This window comes from Crocodylus siamensis, chromosome 11 (assembly GCF_052110815.1).
Source record: "Crocodylus siamensis isolate JL-2025a chromosome 11, ASM5211081v1, whole genome shotgun sequence".
Classification (NCBI taxonomy): domain Eukaryota; kingdom Metazoa; phylum Chordata; order Crocodylia; family Crocodylidae; genus Crocodylus; species Crocodylus siamensis.
Genome location: NC_143405.1, coordinates 28,782,911 through 28,807,155, shown reverse-complemented (window position 1 = coordinate 28,807,155; position 24,245 = coordinate 28,782,911). Strand labels below are relative to the sequence as shown.

The window sequence follows — 24,245 nt, the reverse complement described above, 5'->3', positions numbered from 1 at the left end:
ACATATCTCTTATTCAGATCAGCTGCATTAACCTATCCTTGTGGTAGGTTCCCATCACAAAAATTGTAAGGAAGGGGACAGAATGGTGCCGGTGACAAATGTCACAGAAAGACAAGTGAAAAAGGTGCAGAGGGTGGTGGCTAACAAACAACAAAAATGGGATCATGCTGATCTATGTTGGTTGATCGTGAAAAATATCTTGCCAGTGACAGGGTGCAATATAAATGGCATTTGTTTATATCAGTAACTTATCCAAAGGAGAGATGCCAGGAAAAAGAAATGGTGGTACATGTGTTTTGGGAAGACACATATGCAAAGGGTATGTGGGAAATGGAACATCTCTTTTTGAGGTCACAAAAATAATTCATTCCTTATCAAAAGAGATGGTACTATATGGATTCATACCAAAGGGGCCTGAGGAAACAGTATTGAGAACACTGTTAGCATGTGTTAAAACCAATATATGGAAAATAAGAAACCTCTGGGTGTTTAAGGAGTTGGTTTTCACTGAGAGTGCCTGAAGTTGGGACTGTATGAACTGAAACTACATTGACTGGGACCAGGAAGAAATTGGAGAAGAGGTAGCAGAAAGAAATGGAGGAAAAAGGAATGGTCACATTTATTTCACTGAACTAAAAGAGAGGAGTCCCAAAAGTGTTACAGGAGTTTTTAGAACTTAACAGTTTTTACAGAGGGAACTTAAATGATAGCTATGGGGTACCTTATGAAGAAATAAAGTTTTTTTTAGGGGTTTAGGTGGGAAGTAGATGTAGGTTGTTAAGGTTTTTAACATATGTAGGTTTATCATTTGTTATTTTGTTATATGAAGTTCTGTTAAAATGATGTTTAATATGTGAAGTTTTGTATATATACAATGATAAATGTGTTTTCAATTAAAAAAGGGCCATGTGTTTTATACTTATGCTCTGTGTTGGCTGCATTTACTTAACTTCATAGTTGGTTTCCATTGCTGAGCACATGCTGCTTTTGGCAGCAGTTTAATGCTAGACAATATATATAATGAGGTTTCCTTGTATGTCATTATAAGAAGAGGGGCTTTTTCCCCCATGCCAGTTGATAGGGGAAGGACCTCATCTTGTATTTGAGCAAATGTGGCAGTTGAATATGAAAGTGGTAAATTTCTGCACCTATGTGGAGACTCAGAGTCCACTTCTAGGACCGAGAGAGAACCTGATCTTTGTACACCAATTAATTCCACTGGGAAGCAATTTTCTAGCATGAATATCAATATAATTCAACATGGCATTAATGAAAGGTAAGTTAGTTCATTCTCAAATACTGGTTTATGGATAATTTTGAATAATTTCCTTTTAATGGGAAGTATGAATAAGAGCTCTTTGACTTTAGTAACAGGAAAGTACTGACAAACCTCCTTGCAAAGATTGATGGCATCACATTGTTTTTGACCATCTCCGGTGTAGCCAGGAAGACAGTTACAGGAAACCTGTGGAAGGAAAAAACAAAGCTATTCTGGGGGGCCAGACACAGCACAGAATATGTACATTAACGAAGTAGGACTGAGGGGTGAGAAGAGCATATTTCATATACATGCTCCATTCATTCATGCCCATTAAAAATACCTAAGAAAACACCTAGCCTTTGGCCACTGGAGCTTATTTAGCCCCAAACACAGTTATGGGCTTCTTAGACAGTGAACCTTCTTTCACTATTTAATTACAAGAAGTAGATCCTTTTATAGGAAAGATAACCTAGTGTGGAGGGCTTTAAATTAGGTTTGCCAAGGGATGGAAACCAAAGCCCTGAGGTAAAGTGAGGAAATAGATTACCTAAAGGATGTGCAAGCAGGAGGATGCAACAGGGGAGGCCTTCTCATTCTTCTTAAGAAAGTACGGCAATCAACTAGTTATCTCAGGTGTCTGTACACAGATGCATGGAGCCTGGGAAACAAGCAGGACGAACTGGAAGTCATCACAGAGTCACAGAACTATGATGTGACTGGAATAACAAAGACTTGGTGGGATAGCTTGCATTACTGAAGCACTATCATAGATAAGTACAGACTGTTTAGGAAAGACAGCCAGGGGAGAAGAAGAGGAGTGCACTTTATGTAAAAGAGCTGTATGGTTGCTCAGAGCTCTAGTATGAGACTGGAGAGAGACCTATTGGAAGTCTCTGGGTTAGGGTCAGAGGAGAGAACTACAAGGGTGATGTTGTGGTGGGTATCTGCTACAGACCACCAGACCAGGAGGATGAGGTCAATGAGGTTTTCTTCAAACAGCTAGTGGAAGTTTCCTGATCACAGGCCCTGGTTCTCATGGGGGGCTTCAATCACCCTGACATCTGGCCATTATCTCTGAGGATCGGGGAGGTCCTAGTTGATTGAAACAGAGCAAATATAGTGCCCACCTTTAAGAAAGTGAGAAAGCAAGATTTGGGAAACTACAGGCCAGTCAGCCTCACCTCAGTCCCTGAAAAAATCATAGAGCAGGTCCTCATGAAATCCATTTCTAAGCACTTGGAGGGGAAGAGGGTGATTAGGAACATTCAGTATGGATTCACCAAGTACAAGTCATGCCTTACCGACCTGATTTCCTTTTATAAGATAATTGACTCTGTGGATGCAGGGAAAGCAGTGGACATAATATACCTTGACTTTAGCAAGGCTTTTGATATAGTCTCCCATGGCATTCTTGTAAGCAAGCTGGGGAAGTATGGGTTAGATGAATGGACTATAAGGTAAATAGAAAGCTGGTTGGATCATCAGGCTCCACAGGTAGTAATCAATGGCTCAGGGCATTTTTACGTGTGCTCCAAGGGTGGGGGTGGGGTGCTTTAATTAGAGAGGCTCCAAGAGCGGCTCTAATTTACAGCACCAAAAATATCTTGTGTATCAGTATCTCCACACTTCAAAATGGTGGCTGGGGTACTTTATCTAAAGCTCGTTGAACAAACTTTAGTTACAGTGCCCTGCCACCATTTTGAAGCACAGGGACACTAATGCATGAGTGTGATGGTGCACCTGTGGGTGCTTGCCACTTTGAGGGCTGGTGCAGGCTGTAGAGGGCCTGAAAGGGGAGTGGGAGAAAGACACCCCTTCTTGAAAGGATTTTAAGGGTGAAGGTGGGTGCTCGCCACTTTAAGGGCTTGAGCAGGCTGTGAGACAGTCTGCAGGTGACTGCAGAACCAGTCAGGCAGTCATAAGACAGGCCACTTGATTGGAGCTGGGCTGAGGAGCCTTAGCATAAGAGCAGGCCTGGAGGTGCTGAGTCAGCAGCTGGTGTAGGGATGCTGCTGAGGTAACATCACCCGCCTGAGATCTGCTGCTCCCAGGAACTTCTGTAGGTCTAGAGTAGAAACTATGGGGATGAAGGAGGTTTCTAGGGACCCAGTGGGGTCCCAAGCCCCAGAGAGAAGGCTTTAAGTGTAGGGAAGAGCAACTAAGGTCACCCAGTGAGTTAGCCCAGGACTTTGGCCTAGCTCTCAGATGATTAGCCATAAAGGTCTTCCTGTGGTTTAGCTCAGACGTACATGACACACTGGCCTGAGACCATTTCATCCAACATGCCTGCAGTGGGGAGGCAAAGGCTCAGCTTTGGCTAGGAAGACCCCAGAGCCTGGAGGCAACCATACACCTTGCCACTAACTTGGAGCTGGCAGAGAGGATGCAGGGCCCGAGTCCCAAAGGCAATAAGCCCAGAGTACAAGTACATACCAGTGAAGATGAGCCAGCAGTGAACACCCTGACCCCAGAACTGTCAGTCCTGCAAGCAATAATGGAGACTATGCAGACCCTTAAGGGTGCAATGGACAAACTCCACCAAGCTCTGGAAAGTCAGGGCCCAAACAGATGTGGCAGTGGGGGCCCGCCTAGACCATGGCAACTGGAGTTACAACAAGAGACTGCTGGCGGGTGCTGGCACTGTGGTGACCGTGACCATTTCTGGAGGGACTGTTCAGAGAGAAGGTGGTATCCCAGGCAGGGAAACTAAGGCAGGCAGTGGAGAAGGGCCCATCCACTGCTGATACAACCCAACACCCACAAGAGGATCTAGTAGTTTTTAAGTCTGCTGGTTTGGGGTATTACCTGGAAGGAAAGCTAGGAAGGGTCCCTTGCCAATTTCTCCTAGATTCAGGTGCCCAGGTATGCCTTGTACATCACCAAGTATGGGCACAAGCTACATCCGGGATACAAAGTGGCCTACAACCCTGTAGTCTAGTAGTCAAGGCAGCTAATGGGGAAATGCTCCCAATACTGGGGGAGTGGGGTACAACCATCTACTTCCAAGACATGCAACTACCGTGCACATTCCTTGTATTGAAAGATGCCAGGCAAGATGCCTTGTTGGAAATGTACTTGCTAGAACAATTCCAAGCCACCATAAACTTTGCTGACTGTTCCTTTTCCTTGCTGGGCCAATGTTTTCCCCTGTACATTACAGATAGTCAAACTGAAGTGTGTGAAGTGGTAGTGGAGGAAAGTCAGATAGTACCTCCTAGAAGTGAAATGATGATCATGGGCAGATTGAAGAGATGGTGCCGAAAGGATGAAGAGGGTTTGTTTGAACCGAAGTCTAACAAGGAAGTGGGGCTCCTAGTTGGAACTGCAATGGTTAAGAGCCACTGGGGTGAAATTCCAGTATGCATAGCCAATACGTCATCAGAGCCTCAGGTTGCATATCAGGGTACTGTAATTGGGATATTCAAAACTGGCATAGCTGTCCTGCAAGGAGACCCTGTGACTCAGTGGTCAGCTGCTATATGAGCACTGAGTGTGGACAAAAACTCACTGTGGGGAGCCAGATAAGAACCTCCAGTGGACTGCAGGATGATAGACATGTGAGTTCAAGCTAGGCCATCGTGGCCTGGAACTAGAATAAGTAGAGGCAGTGCAAGAGGTGCTACTGAAGTACGCCAGCGTATTCAGCCTGGGGGACCATGATCTAGGCTGGGCAGGTTTAATAAAGCACTGGATTGACACAGACAGTGCCAGACCCATCAAACAGGGGCCCTGAAGGGTACCCATTTATTTCCAGTGAGAATTTGACCAGCAACTACAAGAGATGTAGGAAAGGAGCATTATCAGGCCCTCTGCCAGCTGGCCCTGTGGTGCTTGTGAGGAAGAAAGGTGGCAACATGCGGGTTTGTGTGGATTATTGCAAACTGAATGACATTACTGTTAAGGATGCCCACCTCCTACCTCAAATGGATGATGCATTGAACCTCCTGGCCAGAGCCCGATGGTTCTCCACCTTTGACTTAGCTAGTTGGTACTGGCAGGTGAAAGTATTCCCAGAAGACAGAGCTAAGACAGCCTTCTACACCAAGAAGGGGCTTTTTGAGTTTAATATCATGCCCTTTGGGTTGTACAATGCTCCTGGTACATTTCAGACACTGATGGATATCATATTAGCAGATTTACAAGGGACCTCCTGCTTGGTCTACCTGGATGATATCTGCACCTGCAGAAACTGAAAGCTGTACTCAAGAGGCTGAGAGAGGCCAATCTGAAGATTAAGCCCACCAAGTATCAGCTGTTCTGCAGGGAAGTGAATTTTATGGGACATGTGATCTCCACAGAGGGGGTTGGCCCAGACCCAGGGAAGGTGAAGACCATTAAGACTTGGCCAGTACCCCAAAATGTGAAAGAATTGTGCAGCTTTCTGGGTCTAGCTTCCTACTACAAGAGATTTTTGGTGGGTTTTGCTACCATTGCAAGCCCCTTGCATAAACTTTCTGATAAGGCAAAGTTCATTTGGACAAGGGAATGCCAAGATGCCTTCCAGGAGCTCAAGCAAAGGTTAATGTCATCCCCTGTTCTAGCATACCCTGGCCCTCAGTTACCTTTTGTGATGGATACTGATGCAAGTGATGTGGGCATTGGAGCTGTGTTGTCACGAGTTGAAGAAGGAGAAGAAAGAGTAATTGCCTATGCCAGCCAAACCGTAAACAAAGCTGAATGCTAATATGAATCCACCAGAAATTGTGGCATTAACAAAGCACTTCTGGCACTTCCTCATGGGAAGGCACTTCACGCTAAGAACAGACCATAGCTCTCTTCAGTGACTGCACAATTTTCAACAACCTGAAGGACAACTGGCCAGGTGGCTAGAACAGCTAGTGGAGTTCAACTACCAGATACTGCATTGCCCAGGGCAACAGCCCCAGAATGCTGATGCGTGATCCTGTAGGCCTCACCCGATGGATAGTCGACTGGAGGGTGAGGCAGTGAGGATACAGACACTACCAATAGCAGAGGCAGCCAAGAGCAAAGCACAGAAGCATCCAACTACCAGGTGGGACATCACCCCAAGGGACAGCCATGAAACGCCAATTTTTTGTTCTGTGACTCATCACAATGGAAGGCGACCCTGCAGCAGCCACAATGGCCCTATAACCACTACCAACCACTGGGACAGCCAAGAGTGAACCAGCCCCAGATTTGAGGGAAGCCAGCAGGCTGACAGATTAGTGGGAAAAACAACAGAAGGATGCTGACATCAAACAACTGACATGGTGGAAGGAACTTGCGAGCAAGGAGTTTCCTGAAGACGGGCAATATCATCCCCACTTAAAGCAATACCAGGCAGTGTGGCCTGAACTAAGCATTAAGCAAGGAGTCCTAGTGCGAAAGCTTCCCAGGTCTGCCCAAGGACCTGAGTGCCTCCAACTAGTGGTGCCAGAACAGGAGATACTGACAATCTTGCAAGCCCTGCATGAGGGACCCAGTGGGGTCCCTCAAGGCTCTGTCCTGGGACCCATACTGTTCAACATCTTCATTAACGATGTGGACATTGGAGTCAGGAGTGGACTGGCCAAGTTCGCCGATGACACCAAACTTTGGGGCAAAGCATCCACGCCAGAAGATAGGCGGGTGATCCAGACTGACCTGGACAAGCTCAGATAATGGGCAGACGAGAACCTCATGGTGTTTAACACCGATAAATGCAAGGTTCTCCACCTTGGGAGGAAAAACCTGCAGCACCCTTATAGGCTCGGCAGTGCTACGTTGGTTAGCACTACAGAAGAAAAAGACTTGGGGGTCATCATTGACCACAAGATGAACATGAGCCTGCAATGCGATGCTGCGGCTAGTAAAGCGACCAAAATGCTGGCGTGCATCCATAGATGCTTCTCGAGCAAATCCCGGGACGTCATTCTCCCCTTGTACTCGGCCTTGGTGAGGCCGCAGCTGGAGTACTGTGTCCAGTTTTGGGCTCCACAATTCAAAAAGGATGTGGAGAAGCTTGAGAGAGTCCAGAGGAGAGCCACGCGCATGATCAGAGGTCAGGAAAACAGACCTTACGATGACAGGCTGAGAGCCATGGGACTCTTTAGCTTGGAAAAGAGCAGGCTCAGGGGTGATCTGATGGCCACCTATAAGTTTATCAGGGGTGACCACCAGGATCTGGGGGAACGTCTGTTCACCAGAGCGCCCCAAGGGATGACGAGGTCAAACGGTCACAAACTCCTGCAAGACCGTTTCAGGCTGGACATAAGGAAGAATTTCTTTACTGTCCGAGCCCCCAAGGTCTGGAACAGTCTGCCAGCGGAGGTGGTTCAAGCACCTACATTGAACACCTTCAAGAGTAAATTGGATGCTTATCTTGCTGGGATCCTATGACCCCAGCTGACTTCCTGCCCTTTGGGCATGGGGCTGGACTTGATGATCTTCTGAGGTCCCTTCCAGCCCTAATGTCTATGAAATCTATGAAATTCTAATACCAGAGGACATCTGGGCATAGAGAAGTTCTCTCATAAAGTCCAGGACTGGTATTTCTGGTTAGGCTGTGGAGGCAATCTGTTGTGGACTGGTGCAGATCATGTGAAACATGCGGTGTGTGCAAAGGGATGAGAAGTAATACCAGGGTCCCCATGGTTTCCACGCAGGCTCGATGACCCCTGGAGAGGATAGCCATGGATATCCTGGGCCCCCTTCCCACTACACCACATGGAAGCAAGTATGTCTTGGTAGTGGCTGACTACTCCAAGAGGGTAGAAGCCTATCCCCTCTCTGATCAGGAGGCCCACACGGTGGCAAAGATTTTCATCGAGAGATTTGTGTACTACCATGATACACCTTGATCCCTCCATGCCAACCAGGGGACAAATCTTGAATAGCGACTATTCAATCACATATGCAAACTTTTGGAGATTAATAAAAACTGCACTACTCCCTATCACCCCCAAAGAGCTATCTGGCATACCAACTAGCCTGGAGGTGGGGCTAGAGTGTAAGAGAGGCTGAAGGTCCCTTTGATGTGGGGGACATCACTGCTAAAAGAGGATGGGAGTTCAATTAACATGCAGGCTGTCATGAAGGAGGTTGAAGTACAACCTCTGGATGGGAGGAATCCCATAAGGGGTTTGCAGTAAGTTGGACCAGTGACAGAGGCCACGTGAGGAGATGAAGGCTGAAACAGTGTGCCCCAGGAGCGGAGAGCCCAGGGAGAACATCCAGGAGCCTAGAAGGGTGAGGAAAGACCAGGGCAGGTAGGTCTACAGTTGGTCCTGGGGAATGGCCTAAACTATACCCTGCTGGGGAGGATGGTGTGGTGAGGCTGCTAATGGCAGGGCAGTCCTCAGGAAATGCACACCAATGCTTCCCTAGTGAACAGCTAACATGGGGTGCCATAAAGCTTCAGCCCCTGCTGCCTTGCAGGTGACCCTGTGGAGGGGAAAGGCTAAGGGAGCACACCTTGACAAAAAAGCAACAGGCTTAGGCAACAACAGGGAGGGCCTGAGGCCCAGAGCCTGAGAGTGAGGCTTGGGCAACAGCACAGGGGCCAGGAGGGTCCAATGCCTGAGCAAGTGAGACCTAGTGAGAGGCGTGAGGGAGAGTGAGGTCCTGGTATGTCTGAAGATGCCTGAGGCCTGAGTGAGCTCCCAGGTGGACAAAGCCTTGGCTGGGATGATATGTTTGGGAAAAGTCCTGCTTTGAGCAGGAGGTTGGATTAGATGACCTCCTGAAGTCCCTTCCAAGCCTAACTTCCTATGATTCTATGAGAAATGTAAAATATTCCTAAAATCAAAAATTATTGAGGACCCTGAAATAAAGCTACATCTGAACTCATGTGTTTTGCTTACCTTTTTTGGGCCTGCTTTTGTACACTCTGCCTTAGCATGGCATCCTCCATTGTCCTCCAAACAGAGATCAACTTCTGCATCAAGAGATCACAGCCAAATTACCAAAGTAGCAAGTAATTAAAGAACCAAAAACATTATAGGGAAACAAGAAAGAGACATCTCTCTATGTGGAAGTACAGTGCCATAGAGGCAACTCACTTCAGCAGTGACTTTGAGAAGATAGCAGCAGAGGAACTGGAAATGGGTTCATTCAACAGAACCCTTTTTGTCTTGGAAAATTTGCTTGAAAAAACCTGTGTCATGAAAAACAATGTAGACCTGTTGTTTAAATTTTACATCAGGGAGCAAAGAGGTTCTGAGTTCTCATTCAAGTTCTATTCTGGTTTTGCTATATTATCTCAAGCAACTCACACTGGGCATCCTCACACATGTTCCAGGGGAGTGGTGGTAGGAGGGCGCTTTAAAGTGGCTCTGAGAGCCACCCTAATTAAAGCACCCACAGTCTCTCATGTATAAGCATCCCTGCACTTCTAAATGGTGGCAGGGGCACTCTAATTAAAGCTCATTGGAAAAGCTTTAATTAACGAGCCCCCTCCATCACTTTGAAATGCAGGGATACTGATACATGAGACACAGAGGCTGCTGCAGCATGATAATTAACAGGATCCAGCAAACCTGATTACTTGCACGGGAGCAGTAACCCCCCCTGCACATATTGAGGCACACTTTATCTCTGTGTGTATGTATATGTGCACGTGTGTCTGTGTATGTGTATGCATGTGCGTGTGTACGCGTGTGTGTGCATGTACCTGTGCATGTGCACGTGTCAGCAAGCTATTTGAATTTGTCCAATGATATAAAAGCTAAATAGTAGTATTTCCAAATAGTAATCGGGCAGTGGGGGCTGGGTTGGTGGGCTCTGCTGGGAGACCAGTACTCCAGCTGCGGCCTGACCAGTGCCACATAGAGGGGGAGGATCACCTCCTTGGACCTGCTTGAGATGCATCTGTGGATGCATGAAAAGGTGTGGTTGGCCTTCCTGACTGCATTCCCCGCACTGCCGGCCCATGTTCATCTTGGAGTCAATGATGACTCCAAGATCCTTTTCCGCCTCTGTACTGACAAGAATGGAGTTCCCCAGCCTGTAGGTATGGTGCCGGTTGTTCCTCCCCAGGTGCATCACTTTGCACTTGTTGGTGTTGAATCCCATCCTATTCTCATCCGCTCACCCCTGTAGCCTGTCTAGGTCTGATTGCAGCCTATTCCTCCCTTCTAGCATGCCCACATCCCCCTACATCTTAGTGTCATCAGCAAATTTGAACAGGGTGCTTTTTACCCCTCGTCCAAGTCATTGATGAAGATGTTGAACAGTGCGGGCCGGAGGACTGGGCCCTGGGGAACCCCACTGCCCACATCCCTCCAGGTTGAAAATGACTCATCCACTACCACTCTCTGGGTGTGGCCCACCAGCCAGTTGGTGACACAGTTGACTGTATAGGTGTCGACACCACAGTCCCCCAGTTTCTTAATGAGAACAGGGTGAGAGACAGTGGGAGAACTGTAGCCCTGTTGGGGGGGGCTGTAGCCCCTATAGGGGGCTATGGCCCCTGTTGGGGGGCAGTCTGTGAGCTGTAAGGGCGGGGGCTGCACCCTGCATGGGACAGAGGACCCACCCATCCTGAGCAGCCACCCCCCACAGTCCTGTCACGATCCACCCACACCTATCTACACACCCCACAGCCTCCCATAACCCTCCACAGCCACCCACATCCCCCCACCCCCTTTCCTTCCCCATTTATGCAAATCCCACATTCCCCCAGCACACACTCTGCGTGTCCAGCTACCAGATAGGATGAAACATGTTGGAAGGAGCTGTGATTGCAGGGGCAGTTGTCCCCACATCCTGGTGACTGAATGGGTCAAGGGGAGCTCTAACTGTTCTATGATAAGAAAGTCAAAGGCAAACAGCAAAACATATAGGTATTTAGAAATCATTTTATAGAGGCACTGGTAGGCTTCCAAATTGCTTTAACATTGTAGATATATCAATAACATATTGCTCAACTGATTGCTCTATGTCTGTCCATCTGTCTTTCTCTATATCTATAGTGGTCTTATGTTTTAATTGTGGAAGACCATGGATTTCAGGGTATTTTACAGAGTGACTTTGGGATTTTTTTATCTGGGAATTTTCAGTTTTTAAATAGGGACCACCAGAATTCCTGCCAGTCAGGCAAGTGGCAGGACCGAGGCAGAGGAGCCTGCTCAGAGCCAGCACCCAGGACCCAGCTGGAGGTGGCTGACCTCCTGGCCAGCTGGGGCCAGGAGGACATGCTTTGACAGTTCAAAGCAGGCCACCACACAGAGAACATCTTCTGGGCAATAGCTGCCCACATGGCCAGGCAGGGGTACATGTGGCAGTAGTGCCACACAAAGGCCAACTCTGGAGCCACAGGCCACTGGCAGCTGGCCCAGAGGGGCAGATACCTCTTATGGCTGTGCAGTCCCCATCCAGGTCTGTCAGGCATGCAGTCTTGGAGCCACGTGCTGTCGCAGGTGGCAGCAGGTCACAGCCAGGCAGCAGCCCCCACTGCTGGACTGCTGCAGTGGGTAGAGGGTGCAGGGAACTCTCAGGGCTGCTTCAGCAGTCCAGCTGGCACAACGGGTACTGTCCCCAGGTTCCAACTGGCTGGGACGCAGAAGTTCCTGTCTATTTGTCCATTCAAAATTGCCATGGGCTCTAAGGCCCATCCAGTAAACTAGTAGCACCCACTATATGGGAGCTAATGGATGAATGGAACAACTGATTTTGTGGGACAACTAAGGAAAAAAACAGGATAGGAGTGATGTGGGGATCAAGAGGTGAAAATGTGAAAAGAAGTTCTCCAGAAGGGGACAACAAGCAGGGGCCCAGACTGCATCCACTGGTCCTAAAATGCATCCAAGGAGCTGGTGGATACCGCTCACTGGTGCTCTGCCTGGATATGTGCTCGGACAAGTGAGAGGAAAGTGGCCCTGCAGTCTCCAAGCACCTTCCCAGCCAGAGCCTGCTTCCTGGTCAAGTACAGGGCCCACTTGGCCAGGAGGAGGGTGACCAGGAGGTCCCAGGTCTTGGTGGGGCCATGGATGGGTGACCAAAAACAAAAAGGTAGGATGTAAAATTCAACCAGAACCTCAGGAGGAGGTTCTGGAGGTGAAGGGGCTGCAGCCTGGCACACTCAAGGGTCATGTGTGCCAGGGTCTCCCTCTGCTGGCAGAAGGGGCAGGAGACCAGGGTGTCTGTGAAGCTCGCCACATACACGCCTGTGGCAACAGCTCCATGGCGGAGCTGCCAGCTGAGGTCCCCAGTGGCACATGGGATGAGGGTAGAGTACAGACTCAGCCACTGGGGTGCCCCAGCTGAGCAGGTCCTGCCACTTGGTGTCTGGGTGGGACACGTGGGTGGCATGATGGATCATGTGGCACACGAGCATGTAGTAGTGGTGGCAATGGACAGTGGAAAAGCAGACCAATCTGGTGTCTTCCAGCAGGGTCAGGTGGTATAGTGGGGAGTGCCATGAGGGCGGGCGAGGCGCTGGCCACACTGTAAACTCTGGTGGGCCAGAGGACATGTGGGGGTGGTGACCGTCACCACGCAGGACCTGGTCAACAAAGGCAAGGGCGTTGAATGGTCAGGCAGATTTCACCTCCTGGACCAGATGGCAGGTAACATGCTGTGGGTAGTCCCAGGCCAGCACAACGGGGTCCACCCACTCCTGCCTATCATATCCAGGAGGTCTCTGATATGGGTGACACCAGCTGGGATCAATGTTTGTCACAACCAGGGCACCTCTGCTTTCAGCACCTCCAGCTCAGCTCCAGGAGGGGCTTGACAAGCAGGTTGGTGGCCTGGGCAAGTGTTGCAGGGGACCTGGAGGCTGAGACCAGCTGCCAGGCCCAGAGGAGGTCCTGGTAGAACTCTGGCAGCCCTTGCAGGTCCTGTAGGGAGAATTCCTGCAGGCCAAGGAGCTGCCAGTCGTATTGGAGCCCCTGGAAGTGGCAGAGGAAGGCATGCCCCAGGTGGCCCCATGTTGCATAGCTATTGACACCATATAGCAGTCGCTGGAGAGCCTGAAGGCAGAATGTCAGGACCTGGCTGTGCAGGCAAACCCGCAAGGGGATGCTCAGAACCTCTGCAGTGACCCAGTGCCATCCTGGCCAGAAAAACTCCAGTGCCCATCTCTGAAGTCCTGCCAGGACCTTCCCAGAAGCTCTTGAGAGCGAGTGGCCCTGAGCTACTTGCCCAGACAGTTTTTTGTACTGCTGGGGCCAGCACAAGGCAGCTTTTTATACTGCTGGGTCAGCACAGGTGCTGGCCCCAGCCTGTAGCTCCTCCTGGCTGAAGATCTGGGAGGAGGCAGGCAGGGTTATTTTGCCCCAAGTGCCACAATTTGCCCTACATCAAAGTGCATGTCCAGGCATATGCGCTGAGGCAAAAAGCCCCGGCTCAAATTTGCACCGCTTCTATTTGAGCTGCTGCAAGTGAATGTGCTTGCATGTGTGGACGTGCCCTGGCAGTCTATTAACCCTTAATTTGAATTGAAATTTGGTTATAATTGTGTGATGCAAATCAGTTAACAGTTTAGAAAACAGTAAGCACATCCATAAATGGCAAGCCAAAAACTCTGTGTGTTGGATCCAACACTCAATCTCAGCATGCAGAGCCAAGAGTGGGGAATGCTGCCCCTCCCTTGGAGTCAATCCTAGCATGAGAGGGATGGGACAGGGCAGTACCAGATGCCCAGGGGCCAATCCTGGCATAAGGGGCAGGGAAGGGTTGGTGCTGGACCCCAGGGCCTGCTCTGGCCCACAGATGACTCAAACCTGGCTCTGTGCCACCCATCTGGCTTGCAGAGCCAAAAGGTTGAGCACCACTGTAATAGAATATTCAACACCCATCTGTTAATGAACTGTGCAATAAAGCAACAAACTACTCACCCAGACAGAGTGTCCCATCTCCAGCGTAGCCTTCCTTACAAGAACAGACCTTTTCTCCAGGTGAGACTTTAGTACATGTTGCGTGTATTGAGCAACCACCATTATCAAAAGTACATGGATTTATTTCTGTAACCAAAACCAATGGAAATATCATTATGGAACTCATATGGAAGATGATTATTTATTAGTATAGTCATTTGATTTTCTAACAATTGTTTGCTTTGAAGCATGAAGTTCTATTCAAGTTTTCTGTTCTATGTAAATAACTACAAATTATGTCAGAAAAATCAGCAGCAAAATTTCATTAAATTTAAGCATTTTTTCTAATGAGGGTCAAAACTAAAGTTGAGCTATGACACTTGCTACCATCAATATTTGATGAGCATGGAATTATTATTTTAAGTGCATGCTCTAAATAATTGAAAAGTATGTCAGGAAAAGAAACAACATGATTCTGTTATAAGATAACATTTAAAAAAAATGTTGATACCCTGTGGATTATTTGTTTAACTCTAAGTCCCATAGGATCTCACTGGGATTGAGGGATATAGAATGGAAGGTATTCTTGTTTCATTAGTAATTATTGAGCAATGCAGCATTTCCATGAAATATTCAACAAATAATAGAGGAACGAGGTTTTATAAAATTTAAGTATATACACTTTATTGACCTGACATTTGTTTAGTGCCTATCATATGTGATATTATTTGGAACTAGTAGTGCTCTTTCATATGCATGCTCTTTGTCCAGCTGAATAGTAAGAATGGCACCTCCTGCAATTTTCTGTCCATGTTAAAGGCAGCAGGAATTTAGTTTGCACAAAATAATAATTATATTGGCAATTATATTGGGATCCTATAACCCCAGCTGACTTCCTGCCCTTTGGGCAGGGGGCTGGACTCGATGATCTCCTGAGGTCCCTTCCAGCCCTGATGTCTATGAAATCTATGAAATCTACGAAAATGCCCTCAGTAATTCTTTGTTGCAATATTTCATAAAAAGTACAAATATTACAAGTCTGAAAAGAAGAAGAATTGTGTTATCATTTATTTGTTTCACCTCTTTGGGTAACTACATCAGATGTGTTTGCTGGAAATACCTGTACAATGGGTTCCATTCCCAGTGTATCCAGCAGAGCAGGAGCAAATAGGCAGGGATTCTACAGAATCATTAAAGCAACTGAAATGACCAAGGAAGAGAATAAGCAATTAATCCACTTTTTACTCACTCTTGGCTAGCAATAGCTTCAGGAATATTGTATATTAAATAAAGTTGCTATGGCAGCTGGATACTATGCTAAGAGTAAAATAATCTATAATGTAAGAAGGAAACATCAAGTAGGTAAGTATTTCTTTACTCTGTCAAAAGCCAAGCCAAATACTTCATGCAAAGACTAACAGCTACATGGAAGAGTCTTGTGCTTAGTACAAGAACCATAATGCAGTTTTGGAAAACAGTGCATATACCTACAGACATAATGTATTTTAGTGCCTACTTTCATTACACTACATCAGAGAGATTATGAAAATATGGGGGATTTAATAGAACCGGTGAGTCACAATAGGATATAGATCTTTTTGTCTCTAGGTCACCATTATTATCCTGTCCCAGGTCTAGTGGCATAAATGAAATGGGTTAGTGCTTTCAGCTCAATACTAAGTTTGCCAACAGATGTCCATCTTATGGTATTAGTGGACACAACAGTTACTCCAAAGTATGTTACGTTATGAACAAATAACACATCAGTTACTCTTTAATAACTCATCTGGGGCACACATTTACCCAATTTTAAATGCAAGATAGCTTACCAGCCAATGAAAAGGGGATGTATTTTTAAATTAAGATGCACTGCAAATGAAGAATGATTTATCCAAGGAACAGTCTGGCTTCTAATGTCACTCTATGCATCTAAAAAGTAGTTTCCTGCTGCAAAATTAGTTTAAAACTTGCAGCAAATAATTCCGTAGGTGCTTAATTAATAAGAAGGTACAGGCCCGCACATCAGTGTTCTACTATTTTGCATACATAAAAATCAATGCTGCATATAAAAAGTCACAAACACATTCTTTTCTTGAAATGTCCCTGGCCACTTGTTTATACTTACTTGGCCATTTGATGGCAAGTGTTATTACATAAATCAATCCCAATGCCTACAAGAGAAAAATTAACAGTTTTACTTTCCATAGTAGATAAAACATATCTATGAGCTAGGATAAATGCACTTAAAAAGACTCATCCTCATTATTTTGGTGTCCTCATTTATCAGGGAGGAACTTCACACCCATGAAGGGTCATCTCAAGGCAGGTGTATCCTATTAGTTCCTAAAATAGGGCTCACAATCTGTGCTTCCCAACTAGATGGGATACAGAGTTTTAACACAGTCCCAGCACATAGGGACTCATGAATTAGGCTGCCACAGTCCAAACCTTGGGTCCCCATGTGCTGCGACCTTTAAAACCCTAGTTGGGGTTTTGACTATCAGATGATTGTTGGCTGAGGCCACGGACCTGCCTGGGGACAGTTTCAGTCCATGGCCCCAACTAACAATTCAGCTGTCTGGTGGCACCTGGATTTTAATTTGCTGGAACTGACAAGTAAGGTACAATAGGAATCTAATCCCTGATTCCAAAAGTGCGTGTCCTGACATGCATGTGTAGCATGGCAAAAGGCATGATGCCTTAAACTAAAGTGCATGTCAAACACTTTAAGTTGCATCTGAGTTAATGCTGGTTCTCTGCAAAGAGATCAATTTTATTTTATCTACACAGGCTACAAAACATTACAAATGAGATGTGGACCAGGCACCTCATTTATCTGCAGACACCAGCTCTACCATAACAGCAGAAGGTTCACCTGCCTTGAGCAATGCCTTTATGAAAGTTATAGGATATATCTATCTGATTTTTGTGTTTAAAAGTTTTGTAGGTTTCCCTGGATGGCACTGTTCTAAACACAGATAATCCACTGCCTTGGTAAAATATTTCATAGATATGTTTAAACTAAAGTGACATCATGCCTTCATCAGGGTGTCCCTTGGCCATCCCCCTCCTGCTTGTATGCTCCCTGCTTGGAAGTATATCTTCTCAACTACATCAGAGAGTGAGGTCTCAAGAACATCTGCTGGAGACACACTGGAGCACTCTCACTAGTATATTTCTGGGTCTGAAGCAAATGAGCAGGAGTAAGTAGACAGCAGGGTGGATAAAAAACAATGATTTTTTTTTAAAAACAAAAAAACCGGATTTTTTAGAATTTAAATCAGATTTTAAAACAATTAAATCATCAATAAAATACTAAATTTCTCCCTTACTTAAAAAATAATAGTTACAATTAAATCTTATCACAAACATGCTAAACCTACTCTTACTCTCTCATAACAATGAATTAATGGTACTGTCACACACACACACTGAGTTACCTACAAATCAAATGTGGGCAATCATTTCAGTATTTCATCACATGAAAACGGCTCTAGCCTGTCTGTCCAAGCTAACTACCAGCTCTTGCTTCCTGAAAATTCTGAGCTTTCCGTTTCTGTTTCTCAGCAGACTAAAGTTACATGTGCAAAGACACAGGCTGGATAGGATTGTTGTTGCTTTGTGCTTATGTGGTGGTGGAGCTGGGCCAGGCAAGGTTAGAGGAATTAGTTAAGTTACTGTCTTAAAGAAAGAGAGACAATATAGGAAAGGATGGAGGCAAAGTAGAAAGCAACAGTGGAGTGGACTGGAAAGAAAAAGGGAAGACATTATTCAGTAGTACACACACCGCTTCCTATATTCCCCCACACTTTTGCCACAGAAAAACTGTCATAGCTTCTGGGCATAAGAGAGACCCTATCTGGGAATATTTTGAAGAAATTCCTTCCCTGGGTAAAAAGGGAAAACGTGTCAAGTGTAAGCAGCGCAAGGAGGAGATGCAGGGCCTAGATGCAAGAATGAAACTTCATAATGAAAACTGCTTAGTGGGAGAAAATGATGTGAACGAAGATGTGGATACGTCTGAAGAACAATGTGCATCAACTGGTTAGTAAATTAAATAATTCACTCTGCAATGCATCAATCTTCAAGACTCTCTGTATGCCTTTTAGTATACGTGTGACTTAACAAGCACTGGGAAAAGCAGCCCCTCCCCTGCCCCATGGCCGCCACTCCCTGTTGCAGCTGCTCACAGCCCAAGCGGGGCTGTCCTGAGCAGGCACAGCCAGCCCCACGCAGGCTGCGAGCGGCTGCAGTGTGGGGCACTGGCCACGGGGTGGGCAAGGGACCACTTTTCCCCATGTTCAGTGCCAGCTTGTAACCCACCCCCGCTGCCAGCCTGGGCCCTGCACTGGCTCCAGGCTCACCTGTCGGGGCTGCACTGTGGTGGCAGCAGCTGCTCAGCGTACAGGAAAGCAATCCCCCCGCTTGCTGCACCAGGCAGTGTTTGCTGCTGCTGCCCACCCAGAGCTCTCACGCTGGGCAGCGCAGAGGCGGCAGTGGCAGGCTGTCCTAAGCAGGTACAGGCAGCCCCACATGGGCTGTGAGTGGCTGCAGCAGGGAGCACCAGCCACGGGGTGGGCGAGGGGCCACTTTTCCCCACACTCAGCACCAACTCCTTCCCTGCTGGCAAGCAGAGGGTCAGGGCTGCAAACTGCCCACCACCTGTACCATGGGGCTGAGGGGGCACTGGGAGTAAGTGGGTGTGGGAGTCAGTGGGAGCATGGGGCTCACACCAGTGTCCGGGGGCCAGCGCTGGCAGGGCCCAAAGCAGGGCAGCAGTACAGGGTCCTGGCCAGCAGGGGGGCTCTATGGAGCTGGACCAGCTCCCCCCTCTCCCTGCTGGTGCAGCCCAGCCCAGCTTCACAGACCCCTGCCAGCCTGTGCCCCACTCTGGGCCCCACCAGTGCTGACCCTGAGACACTGGTCCCAAGAAATTAGGACATTGGTCCCAAGACGGTAATCAGGGGGCGGGACACCTGTGAAGGGGCCGGGCTACCCACGTGGCCCTCGACAGCTTGCCAAAACTGGGTTAGTGGCCCTCCGCCCAATATAATTGCCCGCCCCTGGATTAACTGAATAACAGAATGAGAAGAACTGAGAAGACCGACTATTCAAAAATGATTTTTGTTTCAGGAGCCCATTTAAGTATAAGAGACTGTTTATCTGCAACAACTCCAGAATCATCCACTAGTGCTTCTAGCAGCACTGCTGCAATTAAACCTATTTCGGACTACTAAGTATCAGTAGCAAGCAAAAGATTTCAATCATCCAGTAAAACCACCACCATGGATGGGTTTGTAGTAAGGACCAGCAAATACCAACAAGACACCATAGATGAAAAGACTGCTCAGTTCATTTGTGCCACAAATTCTCCTTTTCACATTGTTAACAATAAACACTTCATTGACATGGTTGAGTCCTTATGACCAGGCTACACTCCACCTGGTAGAGCAGACATTGGTGGAAGGTTACCAGATACAGTGTATGAGAAATAATTTGAACAGTGTGCAAGAAATACTGACGGAAAATTTGCCAGTTTAAGCCTTGATGGGTGGAGCAATGTACACAATCATCCAGTAATATGTGCCTGTGTGAGAACAGAAGATGGGGTTGCATATCTTTCAGAAACAATAGGTACACTGGGAAATGCCCACACAGCAGAATATTTAAAAGAAGTGGCAGTGAAAGCAGTAATAAACTGTGTACAAAAATGCAACTGTCACGTGCACAATTTTGTCACAGACAATGCTGCAAATGTGGCAAAGATGACAAGCTACTTACAAGAAGAAATAGAAAGATGCATCTTAATAACATATGGATGCAGTGCCCATCTAAGGCATCTTTTAGCCAAAGACTTAAGTATTTCTCCAGGAATAAAAGAAAATGTTGTTGAAGTCACAAAACACTTCCGTAACAACCATTTTGCTTCAGCTTCACTGAAGAGAGTTGGAGGATCCAGATTAATTCTCCCTCAGGATGTTCAATGGAAATCGGTGGTTGATGGTTTTGAACAATTTATTAAGAACTGGCCTATTCTCATAACAATTTGTGAAGAAAACCATGATAAAATAGAGGAAGTATCTCATCCAAAGTATCTAACATTGGATTAAAGAGGAATGTAGAGGATATACTCAGTATATTAAAGCCTATATTCATAGCCTTAAACAAACTTCAGAGAGATTGTTGCTGCATTGCTGATGCTGTCAAAATTTGGAAGGCACTTCAAGAGACATTGAAGAAAGAAATACCTAACCAGAAAGTTAAGCTGCAGGCAATAAAGAAGTGAATGGATCAAGCACTAACTCCACCTCATTTCTTGTGTACATTCTCAACCCCAGATACAAAGGTAGATGCCTAACTTCTGAAGAGGATGCTGCTGCCATGGCATGGGCATCTCAAAATCACTCCTCAGTTATGCCAGTCATAATACATTTCAGGGCTGGAGGGGAACCATTTAAACAGTATGTGTTTACTGATGATGTTTTGAACAAAATCACTCTCCTAAACTGGTGGAAATCATTAGCCAGGCACCTTGAAACAGAGTTCCTTCAGTTGCTAAGCCAACTTTTCAAAGCAGTAGCTTCCTCTGCAGGCACAGAGAGAATATTTTCATCATTTGGTATTATTCACTCAAAGCTAGGAAATTGACCGGGAGTTGAAAAAACAGGAAAACTCTTATTTCTGTTTCAGTCTATGAATAAAAATGACAGTGGGAGTGGGGAAGATGAGATCTAGTTGTAGAAGTTTTAAGGACAGCATACATGAAGTGTTGTGATAGCTGGCCTGTTACAGGTAATAAAATCTGAAAGTTGAAAAAGAAGTTTAAGGACAGATGTTGTAAAATGCTGTATTGAGTTGTAAATTAACATGTTCTAGTGATCAGATTTACACCATTGTTTAAGAAAAATGTGAATAAGTATCAGTGGGAAACGTGATTTAAATCAATTATTTTAATCAGGGTTTTTTCTTGGTGATTTAAATGATGATTTAAGAGGAAGGGGAAGGGAGGGTAATAGAAAGGGAAGGGAAATGGGAAGGGATGAAAAGGAAAGGGGGAGGGGAAGGAAAAAGGAAGAAAAGGAAAGGGAAAGGAGGAGGGACAGAAAGGGAAGGGTGAAGGAATATGGAAGGGGAAGGGGAATGGAGCACAACCTTTGGCAGATATTCCAATACCTCCATGATGCTGGCTTTGACATAACCATTTGGGATACCTTATAAATAACAACATAATCAAGCTAGAATAAAATGATAATAGGTCATTTAATTTGCAGGTATTTTGTCATGTCAACCTTTTCCTTTAATTCTGTTTTGTATACATTTTAAATATTTCCTCTTCATAGTTTCCTACCCAAATTTTGCTTTTGGCTTCAAGTTCAGATAACTTAAATCTCAGCCAAAATTACCCAGGGTGCAGATAAAAGTGACAGTTTTTGCTCAATATGGCCACAGAATGCAGTCTATAGCTGTGACTAATCACAAGTGCATGAAAATGGCTAATAGGGCAAAAATCTGAACCTCACTGAATGAAGGTTCAAATGAAGATTTTCAAAACATGGAGATGTTTCAAAATAGGCCTTACAGTCTATCCCTATTTCAGACTGGGAGGGGGGAAAGGGAGAGGAGGGAGTTCGGTCTGGGTTTTCTTCACCCCTTGCTGTGGGGGGGAGCCCCACAAAGGTGGGGGGGGGCTCCAATTCACCCACCCCACTCTTCAGTGCCAGTTGGGCAACTCTGAGAATGAGCTCATGAGCTCCCTCTGCTCCTTTTCCTTAATCTCATTCTGAAAACAGTACAGGCTAACAGAGAGGAGGGGCCATTGCTAGGGGAAACCAGCTGCAGGCTCCCAGCCAGCAGGTAGATTCCCCTCCCACTGGAACCAACAGTGAACTTCTGTTTGGTCCTGGGGATCGTTGCAACTCAGAATGCTTCCTGAAAAGTGTCCTCAGTTACAGTGGGGAGCTGCACTTCTGTTTGTGCCCCCAGTGATACTGGATGTTGTAGGGGAAAAAACAGAAGGACAGAAAGGAAACACCCAATTCCTTTGTCCCTTGCTTCTTCCTCCTTCTCTGCTGCCCCCGCCCCCACCAAAGAAGTCTACTGATTCAATCTGTCCAGTTTAACTTGAATATCTGGCTGTTTTATGAGCAAAGGAAAGCAAGTGATAGCTATCACCATGTAGGTAGTAGCTGTATTAAAAAAAAGACTAATATTACATTGAATGCACCTCTTTCATTCACTCACTTTCTTCACAGTAGATGCCTTTCCAGCCCTGGAAACATTTACAGCTCCCATCACCATGCAATCCATCATTGCAGAGTCCATTAATGCAAGCACATTCTGTGAAGAATAAAAATGCTACTTTAAAACCAATCAATACTAATGAATAAAGAGGAGTCTGGTATTTTGCAAGTAAAATATGCATCTACCTTCAAGACATTAACTTTTTAGTTTCTTTAAGAAAAAAAGTTAAGGGAATATCAGTACTTATGTGAAAACTGACAGATCAAAAAGGCCTAGGAATGCAAGTACTTTATTTTTTCTGGAAGTTAAAGTATTCAGACAGTGGAAGTACACAGTGTCTCCAATGTCTCAAATATAGAGAACCTAGTTTTTCTTTTCTGTGACACTGTGGCAATTCCAAATTTGACAGAAATGGTGATTACCTGATTTACAGTTTGGTCCATATCTGCCAACTTCACACATTTCACAGGCTGTGCCATGGAAGCCCTCATTACACTGACATTCTCCACTGCCAGCAATACCATCCAGGCACACCCCATTCCCAGAACACCAATTTCCTGGCTTCCCTGGGCACATTTCACACATATGTCCATAGTAACCTGGACAGCAGACAGACCTCTGTGGGAATAGACAATAACAGGCTGGAGTAAGACATCTTAAACTTGAAGGAAAGAATAAGACATATAATTAAAAGTATCAATCTCGTTTTGATCCATATATATTTTGTTTAGCTAGCTTTTGGATTCATTTTATCATTTGATATTCCCTGGCTATGATGATATACTAGAAGTAAATAAATATACTATTAGATTTGTCTCAGATATCTACATGTGTGTGTTACACACATTCACAGACACAGATTAACTAACCTGAGAGCAGCTGCTAAACTTTAAAACAAATTAAATGTATTAAAAGGAATTATATAAATAAAAATAAAATATTTTCCCTTATATAAGCAAGTATGTTACCTGTGATACAAAATGTACAGTAAATACATGAAACATCTAGATATTTTACTCTTTGGCAGTGAAAATTGAGAGATTATAAATATGGAATTTACAGGTGAGATTATAGAGAAGATGAATGATGCCAGGCAGTTTGTAAGTAATTCAGATCTTGTTTATAACCATGGAAATGTGAAGTAAGTATTTCAACCAATGTAACCAGGATCAGGAATTGGCCCTTTATGAGGGTACAAACAAAAACAAGTGTGAGCAAACAAGAGGAAGAAAAACAGTGCCTTGTTATAAAGAATTAGCAAAAACAAAATAGATTGGAGATAACAGGATTGGAATTAGTAACAGCAAAATAGACTGGAGAAGAAACAACCACAAATTTATCTAAAAAACATAGTGTTGCTGTCACTCAAAAAGACAGCATGAAGGATTGTATTAGAGACTGACTGGAAGGTAAACAGACCTAGATGTGTGTGAACAGAGCTAGAACTTTCCAATGAAAAATAATGCTATGTTGAAAGCTTTAAGTGGCTACCAATCACATAATAGTTTGAAACCACAACAGGCCACAGAAGTCCTTTCCTCTTTTTAACTCACTGTAATTTGTTCATTTGTCCAGATCATAAGCCAAGAAGTCTGAGGAGTTTCCTTGGGACTAGTTTAAATGAAACTGCAGGGGTAAGTAGAATGGCATATATGGGTGTGACAAGCCAAACACTAGCAAGACAACGAGAAAAGTTGTCTTTAGCATGGCCCAGAGAGGGAGCAGCGATAGAACATTTTGGGGTGCAGACAGATGTTCATTTCTGGGAAATTTGCAGTGCATGAGCGAGGGAGCGCAGAAGTGTTGCAGTCGGCAGCTGCCCCCTCTCCCGTGCTCCCCACCTTCACCAGATCAGAGTGCTTCTCAATTCCTTCCAGCCCCCGCGATGAGTGGAGTGGCCAAAAAGGTTCCCTAATCCTTCTACAGACTGGAGACCACCTTAGTCTGAGGAAGATGAGGTGATCAGCAGCTGCTTTAATCCT

The 24,245-nt window shown here is 45.7% G+C and overlaps 1 protein-coding gene across 1 annotated transcript in view; it reads right to left on the bottom strand.

Moving 5' to 3' along the window:
• STAB1 (stabilin 1) overlaps nt 1–24,245 on the bottom strand; it is a 217,488-nt gene that overhangs the window by 74,555 nt on the left and 118,688 nt on the right. The window contains exons 38-44 of the mRNA XM_090022768.1: nt 22,686–22,881; nt 22,264–22,359; nt 16,148–16,193; nt 15,143–15,222; nt 14,044–14,169; nt 9,067–9,140; nt 1,391–1,465 (exon numbers count right to left, since the gene is read on the bottom strand). Of these exons, the coding sequence (XP_089878894.1) occupies nt 1,391–1,465; nt 9,067–9,140; nt 14,044–14,169; nt 15,143–15,222; nt 16,148–16,193; nt 22,264–22,359; nt 22,686–22,881 (693 nt within the window). The remainder of the gene's footprint in view (nt 1–1,390; nt 1,466–9,066; nt 9,141–14,043; nt 14,170–15,142; nt 15,223–16,147; nt 16,194–22,263; nt 22,360–22,685; nt 22,882–24,245) is intronic.